General features: G+C 38.3%; 1 protein-coding gene across 35 annotated transcripts in view; it reads left to right on the forward strand.

Annotated features, from left to right (window-relative positions):
- Window positions 1-14,614, forward strand: part of PTPRD (protein tyrosine phosphatase receptor type D) — a 1,589,668-nt gene that overhangs the window by 1,458,448 nt on the left and 116,606 nt on the right. For 34 of the 35 annotated variants that reach the window (XM_083185941.1, XM_083185944.1, XM_083185945.1 and 31 more), the window contains 5 exons: window positions 1,324-1,434; window positions 5,796-6,065; window positions 7,492-8,073; window positions 10,658-10,791; window positions 12,210-12,354. In XM_083185941.1, the coding sequence (XP_083042067.1) occupies window positions 1,324-1,434; window positions 5,796-6,065; window positions 7,492-8,073; window positions 10,658-10,791; window positions 12,210-12,354 (1,242 nt within the window). The other variant, XM_083185966.1, reaches the window with a different exon arrangement.

Here is a 14,614-nt window from a genome sequence, read left to right on the forward strand (position 1 = left end):
ATTTAATATACTAATTTATGTTGTGATATGCTTCAAAGAAAGCATATCAAGGTCTTTTGACCAAAGCCCAGTCACAGCTTTCCATGTGTCCCTCTTTTTTCTTCTTTTTTTTTTTCTTTTTCTTTTTTGTCCGACTGATTGGAGAGAAAAAAACCTTTTTTTCTTCCTTAGCTGTTCATGTTTTGGACCTATGCCACTTGGTCTAGGGAACAGTTGGAGACATGCAGAAGGCATCCAGCAACATTATCTTTTTGATCTTGTATTACAGAGATGTTTTTGGTTTTGGTCTTGTAATTATTCTTCTATTTTTTTTCTTGTTGAAAAATGAAAAAAAAAAAAAAAAACTTGACACTTTCCTCTTGCAAATTCAATTAATCATTTTCCCCCCTCACTTAAATTTTCTTGAATTTCTTCACTGAGTTTTTGGATCATTGATTCTCCAGGCGCTGGAAACATCAGGTTTACAACTTGGTATTTTAGAGGTATGCTTGTAGTACTGTTTTTCGATGTACTGACACATTGTTGACCACTCTTCTTTGACTTTTTTTTTTCTTGGGTTTTGTGACACCACACTGCTAATCCCACCTGTGGATTTTGATGGGTGTCTTAGGGGCCTACTGAGGACCTCGAGCAGTGATTGGTTGGCTTCTTCGGGTCTTGACAGTAGCCATTATTTTATATATTTTATTTTGTAATTAAACTATTCTTTGTTTTCCAGCAAAAACTCTTAAATTGTAAGTTGTACCAAATCATCTTTCTTTAGAACCTGCATGTCTTAAGAGGAGTTTTGTTTCTTGAGTGAAATATAAATATCTTTTTATTGCTATGGTAAATGAATGAAATGTCTTCTTTTTTTCTTACTTTTTTTTTTTGTGCCAAGCAGCATTTTTGTTCTTTCTGCTATTTTTTTTTGGCATTCCTCAATTTAAAACTTTCTTAACTCTATCCCTAATAATTTTTTTAAGAATTATTTTAAAAATATAAAACAATATTGAATTAAACAATGACAAAATATACATATATATTTTGTTTTATTTAAAAGCCATACTTCCTTGAAGCAGTCTCACTCATTTCCATTTTAATTAAATTGTAACAAATTACATATAAATAAATGCCTGTTGTATATGTATTTTTTCATTACTGTAACAATTGATGAACTGAACTGTTTACATTACACTTGCATTGAAATCCTCAGCAAGAATCGGCGTTGATTGGAACTTCGTATTCAGGGTTTTCTGTGTTGCTAATGGCTGACTGGGGTACCTATAAATAGCAGAATATTCTCTGACTCTTTTCTTGGCTGTGTATTTTATATCTGGACAGGTGCCCTCCAAATTGAGCAGAGTGAAGAATCTGACCAGGGCAAATATGAATGTGTTGCGACCAACAATGCCGGGACGCGCTATTCTGCCCCTGCCAATCTATATGTAAGAGGTAGGAATGACAAACCCCTGGTGTCTACATTCTTCAGACACAAGGGCTATTATTTTCAGGTTGTTCGCAGTTACTTTTTTGACAATACAAAACTGGACAACAGATCACTGAATTATTGTGGAAAAAAAAAAGAATGTATAGGTAATTTCCTGAGGGTTGTAAGTATATTAACACTTTAATGTTTATTTGCATTTAGATGCCTGGATTGCTTTTACAGTATTTTTGGGATGGTTTTATTAGCTTTTGTATTATTACTAAATTATGATATCTTGACTCCTAACTACAGTATGTTATTAATCCTGACTTGAAACAGTAGCTCAATGTTCTATTGAGTTGCAGATGACATGATGGATACAAGTACTGATTTTGCTTTAGTGTTTGTAGTGGATAACCTTCTAACCTTAAAAGCATTATGAGCATAATTGTATATTCATCACACTTACTTTGCTACTTTCCTTCTTTCTTTGTATTTTCCTTTTATAATTTTTTACATATTGAATGGTAAATGTAATCCATTCCACTACCGTAATGAACTGACTTTCCCTGAAAAGATAATGGGTCTTTTTGGTGACATGAGTGAATTATGAGAATATATTCAGATCAGTCTGTACAGTCATCAAAATGATTTATTGTACTACAAGACAATGTCTGCTTAGACATTGGCAGTCTTTTCATGACAATTCGTGAAATATTTGGTTTGCTTATGTTCCTGTCCAGACCAAAAGCTATGATGCATAAAATTCTTACCTATATAAAAACAGACAGGTAATATACTGTACAGATGTCAGTTCATTACCGTAGTATTATCAGCTTTAGGAACATACCTAGCTAACAGAACAATTGCTGTTTCAGTATTTTCAGCCCAAATAATAAAGCTGCATTTGTGCATCACAGAGGACTCTTTTGGAACAAGAACAGGTTATGAAAAAATAAAAAAAAATGGCTAGCTATTGTTTCTAAGCTGGGAAAATGGTAATTTATATTGAAGACTAGGGAGGTATAACTAGTAAAAGATGTTCAAAAAGCAGTTGAAAGCCTTGATATGGCCTTTTTACTCTCTCTGTGTTTCCCTTGTTTTTCTCCTTTCCTCATTTCATTGTGTTCTGCATCAAACCCCTACATCCCTCAGAGCTGCGAGAAGGTTGGTGTGTTTTTTACTTTTTACCCACCTTACAAAAATATTAATTCAACAATAACAAAGAATACAAATGAAATGAATGTAGCAGCATTGTGATTTTTTACTTTATTTTTTATTCTTTGGTTAGTGTTATGTTTTGGAAATGGATGCTCCAATTATGGCTTCTTAGGCTTGCTGTTATCTAATTGTGATGCATGCGAGAGTGATCTTGAGTGCATGGCAACCTTTGATCTGATAACATATATTACGGTAGTTTATTTAATGCATGCTTAGACTTTGATGTTATGCACAGCATTAATTCTCTGCAGTTGATATACTGGTTGAGCATGGGAACGCTATGTATCTTGAGGAGTGATTTCAAGCTACATTTTTGCATAGGTTGTTGTTGCTTGTCTTGTGCAATTATAATGTCTTTGCTCTTTCTCCCAATACTCCTGCCTGCCATACCTTCACAAGATCATTAAACAATTAATCCTCTTCAATTATTCAATCACAAGATATATCTAAGTTTATCTAGTTTGCTCTTGGTTTTCTAGTCCCATGTGCTTGCCCGATGCTAAAACTGTAGTAATATGACTCTGGTTATTCTTACAAATGAATAAGGACTATTTAATAATAAGGTACACATATGATGTAGACTTCCTTTGTGGGTGAAGATGTCCTAACTCAACTTGTTTAATTCCACATCCTCATGCTTACATTTCTCCCCAATTTTTTTTTTACTTGAGAAAAGCAGGTGATTTTTAATGGCCAAAACTGAAAAAAAAATCACTAATATTATATAGTACTGTATGTGTTTGTTTTCATATATGGTAAATACAGCCAGTGGCAGAAATAGACTTATACAGTATATGCCTGGTTGCAACATTTGTAAAGACCCCCTAAAAAACATGATGCACTGCGGTATTAGTTCTTCTCATGTCATTAGTGATTTCAAATACATTGCTTCCATGTGACCTTTTATTTCTTAATAGTTTGTAGCAATCTAGTTGCTACTATTACTCATACTCCAACCCCAACACACTACTGCACCCTACTACAGCCTGGAAAAAGATCTGATAAGTAAAAGAAATGCACACGCAGCTCTGTAGCAAGAAAGTAGCATGGTCATGGCAAGATCTAAATACAGTACCCTCCCACCACTGCCCCTAACCTCCTCTGTGGATAAGTGACAGATTGGTACCCCACCTAGATGAGTCGTCATGCCATCCAGCTCAGAACAACAGTACTGCAGTGTATGATATATGTGGAGTCACTGACTGCCCTGTTTGCTTTACATCACCCATCTTCGGCACTGTTCAAAAAATAATGAGTCATAATACCAGGATTGCATGACTGTGTATGACACCTGGGACTTTGACAGGGGAGACAGCTTTCCCCAAATCTGATCTTGGTGGCAGCCCTACCTTTGAATTGAGCTCTCTGTGCTTATCACACAAGTGTAGCAACCAGTCATATAATGTCTTTGTTCTAGCCTGCATTATATGTATCAAAGTTCATTTATCATTGGTTAATACATATTTTTTAAAGCATGTTATTAAATATTCCTTATTTTCTGAAGTTATCTTCCAATGATGCTAATTCAGAATGAAAATTTTAGTTGTCAGTGACAAGAATAGGTATCCCTTTCCTTGTTCTAACTATTTATACCAAAATACTTGGCAAAAGAACATCTTTGCATGGGATATGATTGTCTTGATTTAAATCCATAATTCTGGTTAATTTAATGGGACTTAAAGTCAAAAGCAGGCACATGATTAAGCTAAAGGATGTCAATGGCTTGCAATAATACTAGATTTTTTTTATATACAAATTTAGTACAATAAAGGTGCATACACATAGTGTGATTCCGGTTATCGGCTATTTTGACTACAAGGTTTTCCCTGCGTGGAACCGATTTTGGCGACAGGCACTACAATTTTGACTATGTGCTATTTAGCCTATGGTCAAATACATTACAAGTGACATAGTCACAATTGCCTTGCCTGTACAGTCTATTTTTCCTTGACATACCAATGTCACCTGGCTGCGCATCGGTATCACTTTTTTTTACAATTTTGACTATATAGTCAAAACTGTTAGCCAGAATCTCACCGTGTGTATGCACCTTAAGCTACAAACGTGCCACAATAAGTACACAAGGAGCCAAAGCTGTTGAATAGTTGAAGCAGGAGTATTTGTCTCCTTTCGCTTGCTAGTGTAAATTCTGCAAATGCTTGTTTTAAATATATTTAACCACTTAGTTGATACCCTACTTTACTTAGAAACTCTATTAATATTAATCCAGTAGCTGTTGCTTTACCTAAACTTTATTTGTAACTAAACCGTGAATGTCGCCCTGCCATAACTCCTCTATTCAGCACACTCACAGTCATAATAACATTTTAACAACTTCAGCCTAATCTAATACTGCCCCTCTTGTGTTACCCTCTCTTTCTCTAATTCCCAACTCCTGTCCTATTCAACTTTCTTTAGTTGTGTACTACAACCTACGTCCCTTTTAATGTTTCAGTGCAGATACACAGGATCCATCTAGAAAATAAAATAAACAATAAATTAAAATAATATACATAAAATACCGTGGGCGAATTTTCAAAGCATGGTTGCCTAGACCTCAGTCATCTGCTTGCATGCATGACCCGGTCCAGTACTTGAACTGGCTTTGCCTTGTTTTATGTAGCGATAAGTTTCTATCTATGTTTTGGTTTCTGTTGTAGTGTAGTGTAAGGTTTGTAGGGTACATCCAATTAGACGTCTGAAAGTGAGCTCACCTGTGCTTTCAGTACCTAATGGATGTGCATCAGGGCTGTGATGTGACAATGTGGCCGTTCACATTAATTCACATTGACTGGAAGCACTTAGCACCTAAGGCTATGCAATGCAAGCATGCTGGCGATCCTCCAGTTCTTATATTAAATATATATGTATACAGAAAGTAAATATGTATACATATGTATTTGCATGGTGTTTGTGTATTGTACAGTAGTTGGTAAATTGTTTGGGGCCTGATAGGTGTAAGTAATTGTGTTACATGTTTTGAATTAAGTATACTGTATTGTCTAATGTTTAGAAATGTCAATGTGTATACACTAGCTATATACATTATCAATGTGATAAATGCTGTTTTATTCAACTCTGTCTGTAATGTGCATGTCTTAAAACAGGATATACACGCCTTCTTTAGTGTGTTATTGCTTATTCTTTCTTCTCTTATTTTGTTCAGTTCGTCGAATTCCTCCAAGGTTTTCTATACCACCCACAAATCACGAGATCATGCCCGGAGGAAGTGTCAATATCACTTGTGTTGCAGTAGGGTCACCAATGCCCTATGTAAAATGGATGCTGGGTGCTGAAGATCTTACACCTGAGGATGATATGCCGATTGGAAGAAATGTACTAGAGCTTACCGATGTCAGACAATCGGCAAATTATACATGTGTTGCAATGTCTACTCTTGGTGTCATAGAAGCAATAGCACAGATAACTGTTAAAGGTAACATAATTCATTCATGTATACACATTCCATGGTAATAAGAGAACGCTGCTTAGTTTTTATGGATATATTTCATTAAAATACTGCTTTTCCTCCCCAAAGTGATTGTACTTTACCAATATGTGGTTGGTAGTTGATAGCAGAAGGTAACATAATTAGAGAATACAAATCTGTTGGGCTCTGAATGCACTTTAGAACATCTGCCAGTTCCATATTGACAAATGGTTCAAATAAAAGCACTAAGCTGTACTGTAGCATTTTAGTGGAGTGATGTATGTACATTTTTAATTATTACTATTGATCGTTGGAATTCATCCTACTTGCCAAGACTGTTTAAATGCCTTAAGCTCCAGCTCCATTTCCAGACATCCTCAATGCTTAGCTGCCATCCGTTGAACTTGTTGGTTGTGATTAATAATAGTTTATTAACATGTTGATCATTATAACATGTTTTGATAATTCCATTTAATTTTCGGGCACGTGATTTTTTAGTTACTATGATCTCTATTGGAGTCTGAGGTCCTGGTCCTTCCATATTATTGTATTCCAGTTTAGTAATCAGAAATTGATTGAGTCATTCAGTTCCTTTCTATGACAGGCAAAATGGCAAAACAAAAATATATTTAAATATTAAATATATTAAACATTTTATTTAGCTAGTAAATGATCAGTTCTTATTGTGAATTATGCAAGTACAAGGTTAAGTTTGGTTTTATTTTTGTAATACAGATGTGTCCTCTTACAGCTATCATCTATAAGCCATATGGTGGCAGATGCTTGGCATGTCTGAGTTATGCCAAGAGGAGTAGAGTGGCATACTTGTCTTAAATTGCTAAATCTTTTAGGCTTTGCAGATGTAGTGAAAAGCCATTCAGAGGGGTGCTCCCGCTCTATATGTCGAGTGAGATATATTTATTGGTCCATAGAGACATTTTATTATAAAACCAGATGCTTTGCTATTTACTGTAACAATAAAATAATTCCTCTTGGGGAACTGCACATGCTGGCCACAAAAACAACCTTGGTGTGCTGCTCATCGGGCACCCCCAATTTATAAACTCTGTAAATAAACTTTAGGACAATTACTACCATTACTTTTCATTACACATAGGGGGAATACAATAAGGGTACAGACACACTCGCTCATTTTTGTTCACAGCCCCATAGTGCAAGATCAGGTTGTAGGTGAGTAAAGTTCTTGTCCTGTTGTTGTGTTTATAATCCTTATATAATCCTTTGCAGCAGCAACTCGCACCCTAACTGAATTGAACCCAAAGACTATTTTATTTATGCCAGAGGGCACTCATATCACAGACACATTGCTTGTCATTCCAAACAACATTGAGTTGAAATAGCAAGAATTAAAGACTGAAAATTATATTTTTGTATTCATTTTACAAACCGTTTTGTTTTGTTTTAATTTAAGCCTTACCCAGACCTCCAGGAATCCCTATGGTGACAGAAAGCACTGCTACAAGTATCACATTAACCTGGGATTCTGGAAATCCTGAGCCTGTCACCTACTACATAATCCAGCATAAACCGAAGAATTCTGAAGAACAGTATAAGGAAATTGATGGAGTAGCTACAACACGATACAGTGTTGCTGGACTTAGTCCATATTCAGAGTACGAGTTCAGAGTTGTTGCTGTCAATAACATTGGGCGTGGTCCACCCAGTGAACCAGTTTTGACCAGGACTTCAGAACAAGCTCCATCCAGTGCTCCTCGGAATGTGCAGGCACGCATGCTGAGCTCAACCACTATTATAGTTCAATGGGAAGAACCTGAAGAACCCAATGGAGAGATACGGGGTTACAGAGTTTATTACACTATGGACCCAACTCAACAAATCAATAGTTGGACAAAGTATAATGTAGCTGACAGCCAAATCACCACAATAGGAAGCTTGGTGCCTCAAAAAACATACTCAGTGAAGGTCCTGGCATTTACTTCAGTTGGAGATGGACCACTTTCTAATGAAATACAAGTCATCACTCAGACAGGAGGTACGCTTGGCTGTATTTGGCTAAGGTTTAGAATTGTATTAAGTTCCATAAATCTCAAATAGATGGTAGATCACTTTAATTTTACAAAGAACGAAAAACTATGTAACGGGATATACATTTCAGTAAAGCTACACAATATCATATTAGAATATTCCTCTCTTGAGTGACCTGCCATCCATGCCATAATTATAGTGATTAAGTCTTTGTTCTGTCCACTTCAGGGAAGTGGGCAAAATCCTTAATGTTTTCCAGCTCTCCCATTGAATGCAGGCATTAGATTCATTACATTTCTTAGAAGCGGATATTTGGTTTTGTGAAAACTAGGTGTAGTAATAATTATAACAAAATTATTATAATTATCTATATATTAATAGCGTATGGGTGAGTTTTATTAATTATTTATTTAATCGGAGCCTAAGCAGGGCACATAATATACCTAATTAAATGTATTTGTCCATAGATGTGCAGAATTAATTTGGCATGATAATCAGTTGCTTTGTTTCATATTTACGTGGCAAATGCACAGCCAATCACAATACATTACAATTCAAATCTTTGAAAATGTGACAGTTGGTCAACTCTGCCTGTGCACCTGTAACATGTGACCTGCCGGATGGTCTGGAAATTGTTAAGCTGTGTACACACAGCAACGATATATCACCAAGCGATATATCGGTCAGCGAAATGTCGCTGAGCGATATATCGCTCAGTATCCCGTTTGATGGTCGCTGATGAAAAAGAAACTGCCGGGGGAGCCTGGCAGTGGAAATCAACTGGTCGCAGGAGCATGTTCCTGCGCCCAGCAATCACTACGTTGGAAAAAACTGGAGCTGGTGCACACTCCCATCGCGGGCAATACGGTCAGCGACCATATTGCCTGTGATATTAGCAAAAATCGCCACCCGTGTGTACACACCTTTACAGTTATGTTCTAAGCATGGATACTAAAGGCCCATACACCCTGGGTGAATTTCATGTGGAAGCCGCTCAGTTTTCTCCTCTGAGCAGCTTTCAGCATTAAAGCCACCCAGTGTGTACAGGGCGGTGAGCACTGCTTCGCGCTCCCACATCATCACTGCCGGCTGCCTCTTGTCTGCTGGTATTGCATATGTGTATGGAACTTAAGGGGTATCGACTGCTAAGGGGGGTGAAAAGCAGGGCTGTGGAGTCGGTAGGTAAATGTTCCGACTCTGACTCCTCGTACTTCTGATGCTGACTCCTCGACTCCGATTCCTCTGTATTAATATGCAAATGTATTTGATACATTCCTTGAAGGAAAGAAAGGCAACATACATATTATTACTACAGAAACTAGAGGCTGGGAAGCCAACAGTCTACTGTATTGAACAGTTTAAGCAAAGGACAAACACAATGAAAACAAAGTTTTATAAAAAAAAATATTAATTAATTAAATGGCTGGATAGTAGCAGTAGGCATAAACATCAGGAACAGAAACTTTACCAGTTCAAAGATAAAAACCACATTATTTGGTTGTTTTGGGAACAAAAACAATAGGAAAGGTTCAGAAGTGTGGAGCATGAGTTCTGCATGCTTTGTGACGACAACAAAAATCAACGAGCCACAATCTCCGCTGGTTTGCTTGCTCGTCACCGTTCAATTCATGGACACAAGGAACGATTTCTTTACCGAATCGTTACTGACGACGAAAAATGGTGCCTGTACATCAATATGAACCAGCGTAAGGAATGGCTTACCCAAGGTAAACAAACAACCCCGCGCATGAAACAAGATCTTCATCCGCGTAAAAAGATGTTGTGCATATGGTGGGAGAGCTTGGTTGAATGAATTGTTCGAGTCTACACCAGGTGATTTCTACCAACGAGGTATTGAAAACCTTATTGAACGTTGGAAATAAGTTGTAAACTACAAGGGAGAATACATTTATAAGTATTGGTGCTCCGAATTGTGCGTTGCGTGCCATATAGTGAAGCACATGAAAAGTATGCTTTTTCACGGTCATTTAACGTGTTCGTTTTGCGGTTACGTTAGGCACTGCATGCATTGGTCTTTATTCTTACAGAGTCGGTGCATTGTTTGCCAACTAAGGGGGATATTCAATCTCTGGCGAGCACCTACCATCGGGGAGATGCCCGCCGGGCCCTATTCAATGCTGTCTTCCCCGACAGCATTGAGCAGGGTATCTCGGCAGAATGAGCCCGACTTCACTAGCTGTCGGGCTCGTTCTGCCGAGAACAGCCGGGAAGTGACGAGCTGCCAGCTGCAGCTTGCCTCTTCCCGGCCGCAACTCGCGGCCACGCCCCCTTTTCGCTCCCCGGCAGGCGGGACATTGAATCCCGACTGCGTGTTCTCGGTTAAGCTGACCGAGAACGGGACTGGGTCAGGGCGGTCGAGCAAGCTCGACTGCCGTGACCCTGACATTGAATACCCCCCTCAGACTCCAGGTACTCGAAATTTCATCCGACTCCACAGCCCTGGGGAAAAGGTTAAAAATGTTCTGTCCAGCAAACCTTTGCCGGGTTAAAACTAAGCACATCATCTATTGTTATTGTTATTATTATTTATGTTTGTGTTTAGAAAGGTAATCAAAATCTTACTCCTACAGTACCCAGTCAGCCACTCGGCTTTAAAGCAGAAGCACAGTCAGAGACAAGTATATTGCTCTCCTGGAGTGCTCCGCGCTCTGACACAATATCCGGGTATGAGCTGTATTATAAAGAGGAAAATCAAGAAGAAGAGGTAAGTTGCTGGTTTAAACATTATTGCACTTTTCTTTTTACTGTGGAATAAAACGTATCAAGTGTAAATAGATGCATTATAAACAGAATGAAAATCATCTATGTACTGTACAAGTCAAATTACTGCATCTGTTACTTACTACTTTATCCAAATATCTCAGTTTTTCATATTGTCATTAGTAATGTTAATTATACTACTTAGAACCACCTATTTCCAGAGATTTCAGTCCTGCTCCTCTGCAACTGTTGATATGTACTCATTTTTATCAGTGTCTCCCAACCTCTGGCCTTAAGGCACACAAACAGTCCAGGGGCCAGGTGCACTAAGCTTCAAAAGTGATAAAATGGAGAGTGATACACAACCAGCCAATCAGCTCCTGCCTAACATTTTTCAAACACAGTCTGTGACATGGCAGGCAGGAGCTGATAGGCTGGCTGTTTATCACTCTCCATTTTATCTGTTTTGAAGCATAGTCCATCTGGCCCCTAGTGTGAAAAAAACTGTATAATGTAAATATCCTTTGGTTTGTGTATCATGCCAGTTATGCCATGGGCAGAATGTACTCATCCTTGAAAAGTGATAAAGTGAAAAGAGATAAACTACCAACCAATTAGCCTCTGTCAATAACATGGCATTTAGGAGATGTTTGGCTGGTACTTTATCTCTCTCCACTGTATCACTTTTCAAGGCTTTACTTACATCTGCCCCATAGGCCCTTATTCTGGTCGGTGCGGATATATACGCGTGCGTTCGGCCCGCCGATGTTTTATGTCTGCGCATGTGCAGAGGCGTCTCTGCGCATGTGCGAGCGGGGCGTATGGCCAAATCCCGCATGATATGTGAACACTCCGAACAGGGGGTGGAGAGGGGCGTGAAGGGCTATTTGGGCTCATTACCATATGCATACGCCCCGCGTTTCATGGGCGTTCCCATGCAAACGCTGGGCGTACGTATGGTAATGCGGCCGTGACGCACGTGTAGGGGGCGGACATATGACATCGCCGGATGTCAGCTGCCCGCCCAGATCCCTGCTTTTGCACGGAAAAATGTCCGTGTGGTCTGAGGTTGCGGGAGCTGGTGGAGCACTCGGTCCTGCATTCGATGGTCTGCGACCATCGAATGATGGGGGAGGTTCCCTTAGATGGAGGAGGCGTATTCTGTGAAAAATACACGTGCGGTCCGTTCGGCCAGCTTCTTACCGCGTATGGACGGAGTTGGCGATCCGTATGGAAGGCGGGGTTTCGCACGCACGGTCCTGGCCGCATAATCGGCTCTGGCCGCACCGATCAGAATAAGGGCCATAGTGAGGTAATGTATCTTAAATTAAATAGCTCATTTCATGCTAAGACCTACATCATTTTTATCTTAACTAAAAAATGATTTTCAAAGATCTTATTTTTCATTCCTCCCTTCTTCAGAAATCTACTACCTTTGATCCATGCTTGGATTATCGACTGCAAGGCCTGAAGCCAAACACTTTGTACTACTTCCGGTTGGCTGCTCGAGCTCCTCTTGGCCTTGGAGCTTCAACTGCAGAAATTTCAGCCAAAACCCTGCAGTCAAGTAGGTCTCTTTCTGCATTATTAGGTTCACTTAGACAATCCCTTATAACATTGCTTTTGAAAATGACAGAAATGTATATTTACTTTAGCTTAAGGAGGGAAAAGATCATGCTCCAGCCAGTTAAATTGTAATTATATATTGAGGCAAAAGCAAGTCATTCGTAAACACAAAACGCATATAATTCACTTCTAATATTTCATTCTATTTCATCTTAAAGGTAAAAGAGTCTGGCTATCACCAAATATCTAACAATTGCTTAATACATCACATATATATGAAACCAATAATAAATATGTAAAGTAAAGGCCCCCATACATTAGTCCCGACAAGTTGAACTCGATTTCTCTTGAGGTCCCCCAACAGCTCCCGGGGAGGGCTTACATACGATTTGGCACTTCATGTGCCATTTTCTACATGCAATAAATTGCATGCAATTTACCGCATGTAACTACCGTGTAGCTGAAGGTGGGGTGCAGGAGAATTAATAAAAGCTCATTCAAAAGAATGGGTGGCTGCTGATTGGCTGAGAGAGCCCCCTCAACCAATCAGCAGCCTCCCATCCCTTACAGTATGTATTGTTTTCTTTATTTCCTCCCCACCGCTTGCTGGGGATGCAGAGCGATAGGGGAGCGCCTCTCCTGTGCAGTGCTTCCCCGCTCTGCAGATAGGTGTGTTCCAGCGGTGCACACATCTACAGTACATACCGCATTGGATGTGATATATTGCGGGTGTTAAGGGTATGAAAGTGTTATTGTAAAGTTATAGTAAAACTTTAGGGATCATGTTGCCTATGACAACTCAGCTCCGAATTTGGATGTGTTTCTTATTCATTCATAATTTATATGAAAAAGAAAATGACTACCAACAAACATCCCCCCTCCACACATCAGTAAAGCAAATAGACTGGTCTCCCACCCTCTAAAACCTCCCTTGCTACCTTAAGCTGAGAGATGGACGACTATGAAATTTGCTGCTTCATAGTTTCCCAGGTCAGAATAAGACAGGAGATCCAACTATTATGATAGAAGGATAATTAAAGATGAGACGGGGGTGTGTAGGGGGCAGAAGGGATAGAGAGAAACAAGCAGTCAGGGAGAGTTGAAAAATAGACAGAGAGCGAGTGAGACAGGGAAGAGATACGGTACAGCAAGGGGATAGGAGGTGAACAACACAGAGTAAAAAAACTATTGGGGTAAGAGTGGAGTATTGGAAGGAGATGGAAGAAAAACCCAGTTCACAACCTGGCAAATGATGTCCAAAATACTAATTAATATGTGTGTAAATAATTACACAATAGAGATAGATAGAAAAAGTGGTGCAAATAATATTCCAGTTTTTCCGAAACATTTAGAACATTTTTTTTTAAACTGTCACTTTGATAAAATAGAATAACTCAATGCAGACATTCATCTAGGTATTACTTTCAATATTATAAGTTTAGTTTATCTGAAGTTTGGTATCTGACACATTCTGTTTGTCTTTATTTCAAGTGTAGCTATATGAAATTATTTTATTATTATAACAGTGCCTTTAAAAATACATAATATTTGCTTAGTTAATGTATTGGAGATGATAATGCTTATTGTCAGAAAAATACATGTCAGTAAAATGTTTATTAGTAGGTTTCTAATTCTTTATTAGCATACATGTCCCCTTGAAATGAGAAAAATATAATAATAATAACATACTAATAATCTTGAGAGCTGGTATAGCAGCTGATGGTTTTTGGTAAGTACAAGTAAAAGTCCAAACCAACAATGCCGTTCTTTATTCTGGTAGGTAAAACTTTGCATTAGATTTTCATTACACAAATACGTTTGCATGCTTATCGTAGCTCCAGTTCAGTAATAAATTACTTTCCATTTTTATTTGGGATTCAAGTGTAGAACAATTGGTTGCTTTATGTCAAATTTTCTATTTATTTTCATTTTTTTTCCTGCTGGTTGGCACTTAAAACATGTTTTAATACATAGATCAAGCCAATTGTAAAGTTGTAACATGCACATAGACATAGGTAGTCATTTAATACTGGCTCCCCTTGTTATCAAAGAATGAAACATGCATTAATTGCCACCAGCAATTCTAGTTATTTAAGAAAATTTAGTAAATTTGTGTTGAAGGCCAATTTTTGTACAGGTAGGTAATGTTACTGTGAGGCTTCATAATCATAATGTACGTCCCCCCCTCCATACATTGTCTTAATGGGTCATTTTATTTTATTTTTATTCATTTTAGTCTGTTCGTTTTAACAAGCCAAGGT

This window comes from Crinia signifera, chromosome 1, assembly GCF_055691185.1.
Source record: "Crinia signifera chromosome 1, ASM5569118v1, whole genome shotgun sequence".
In the NCBI taxonomy this organism is placed as follows: Eukaryota; Metazoa; Chordata; class Amphibia; order Anura; family Myobatrachidae; genus Crinia; species Crinia signifera.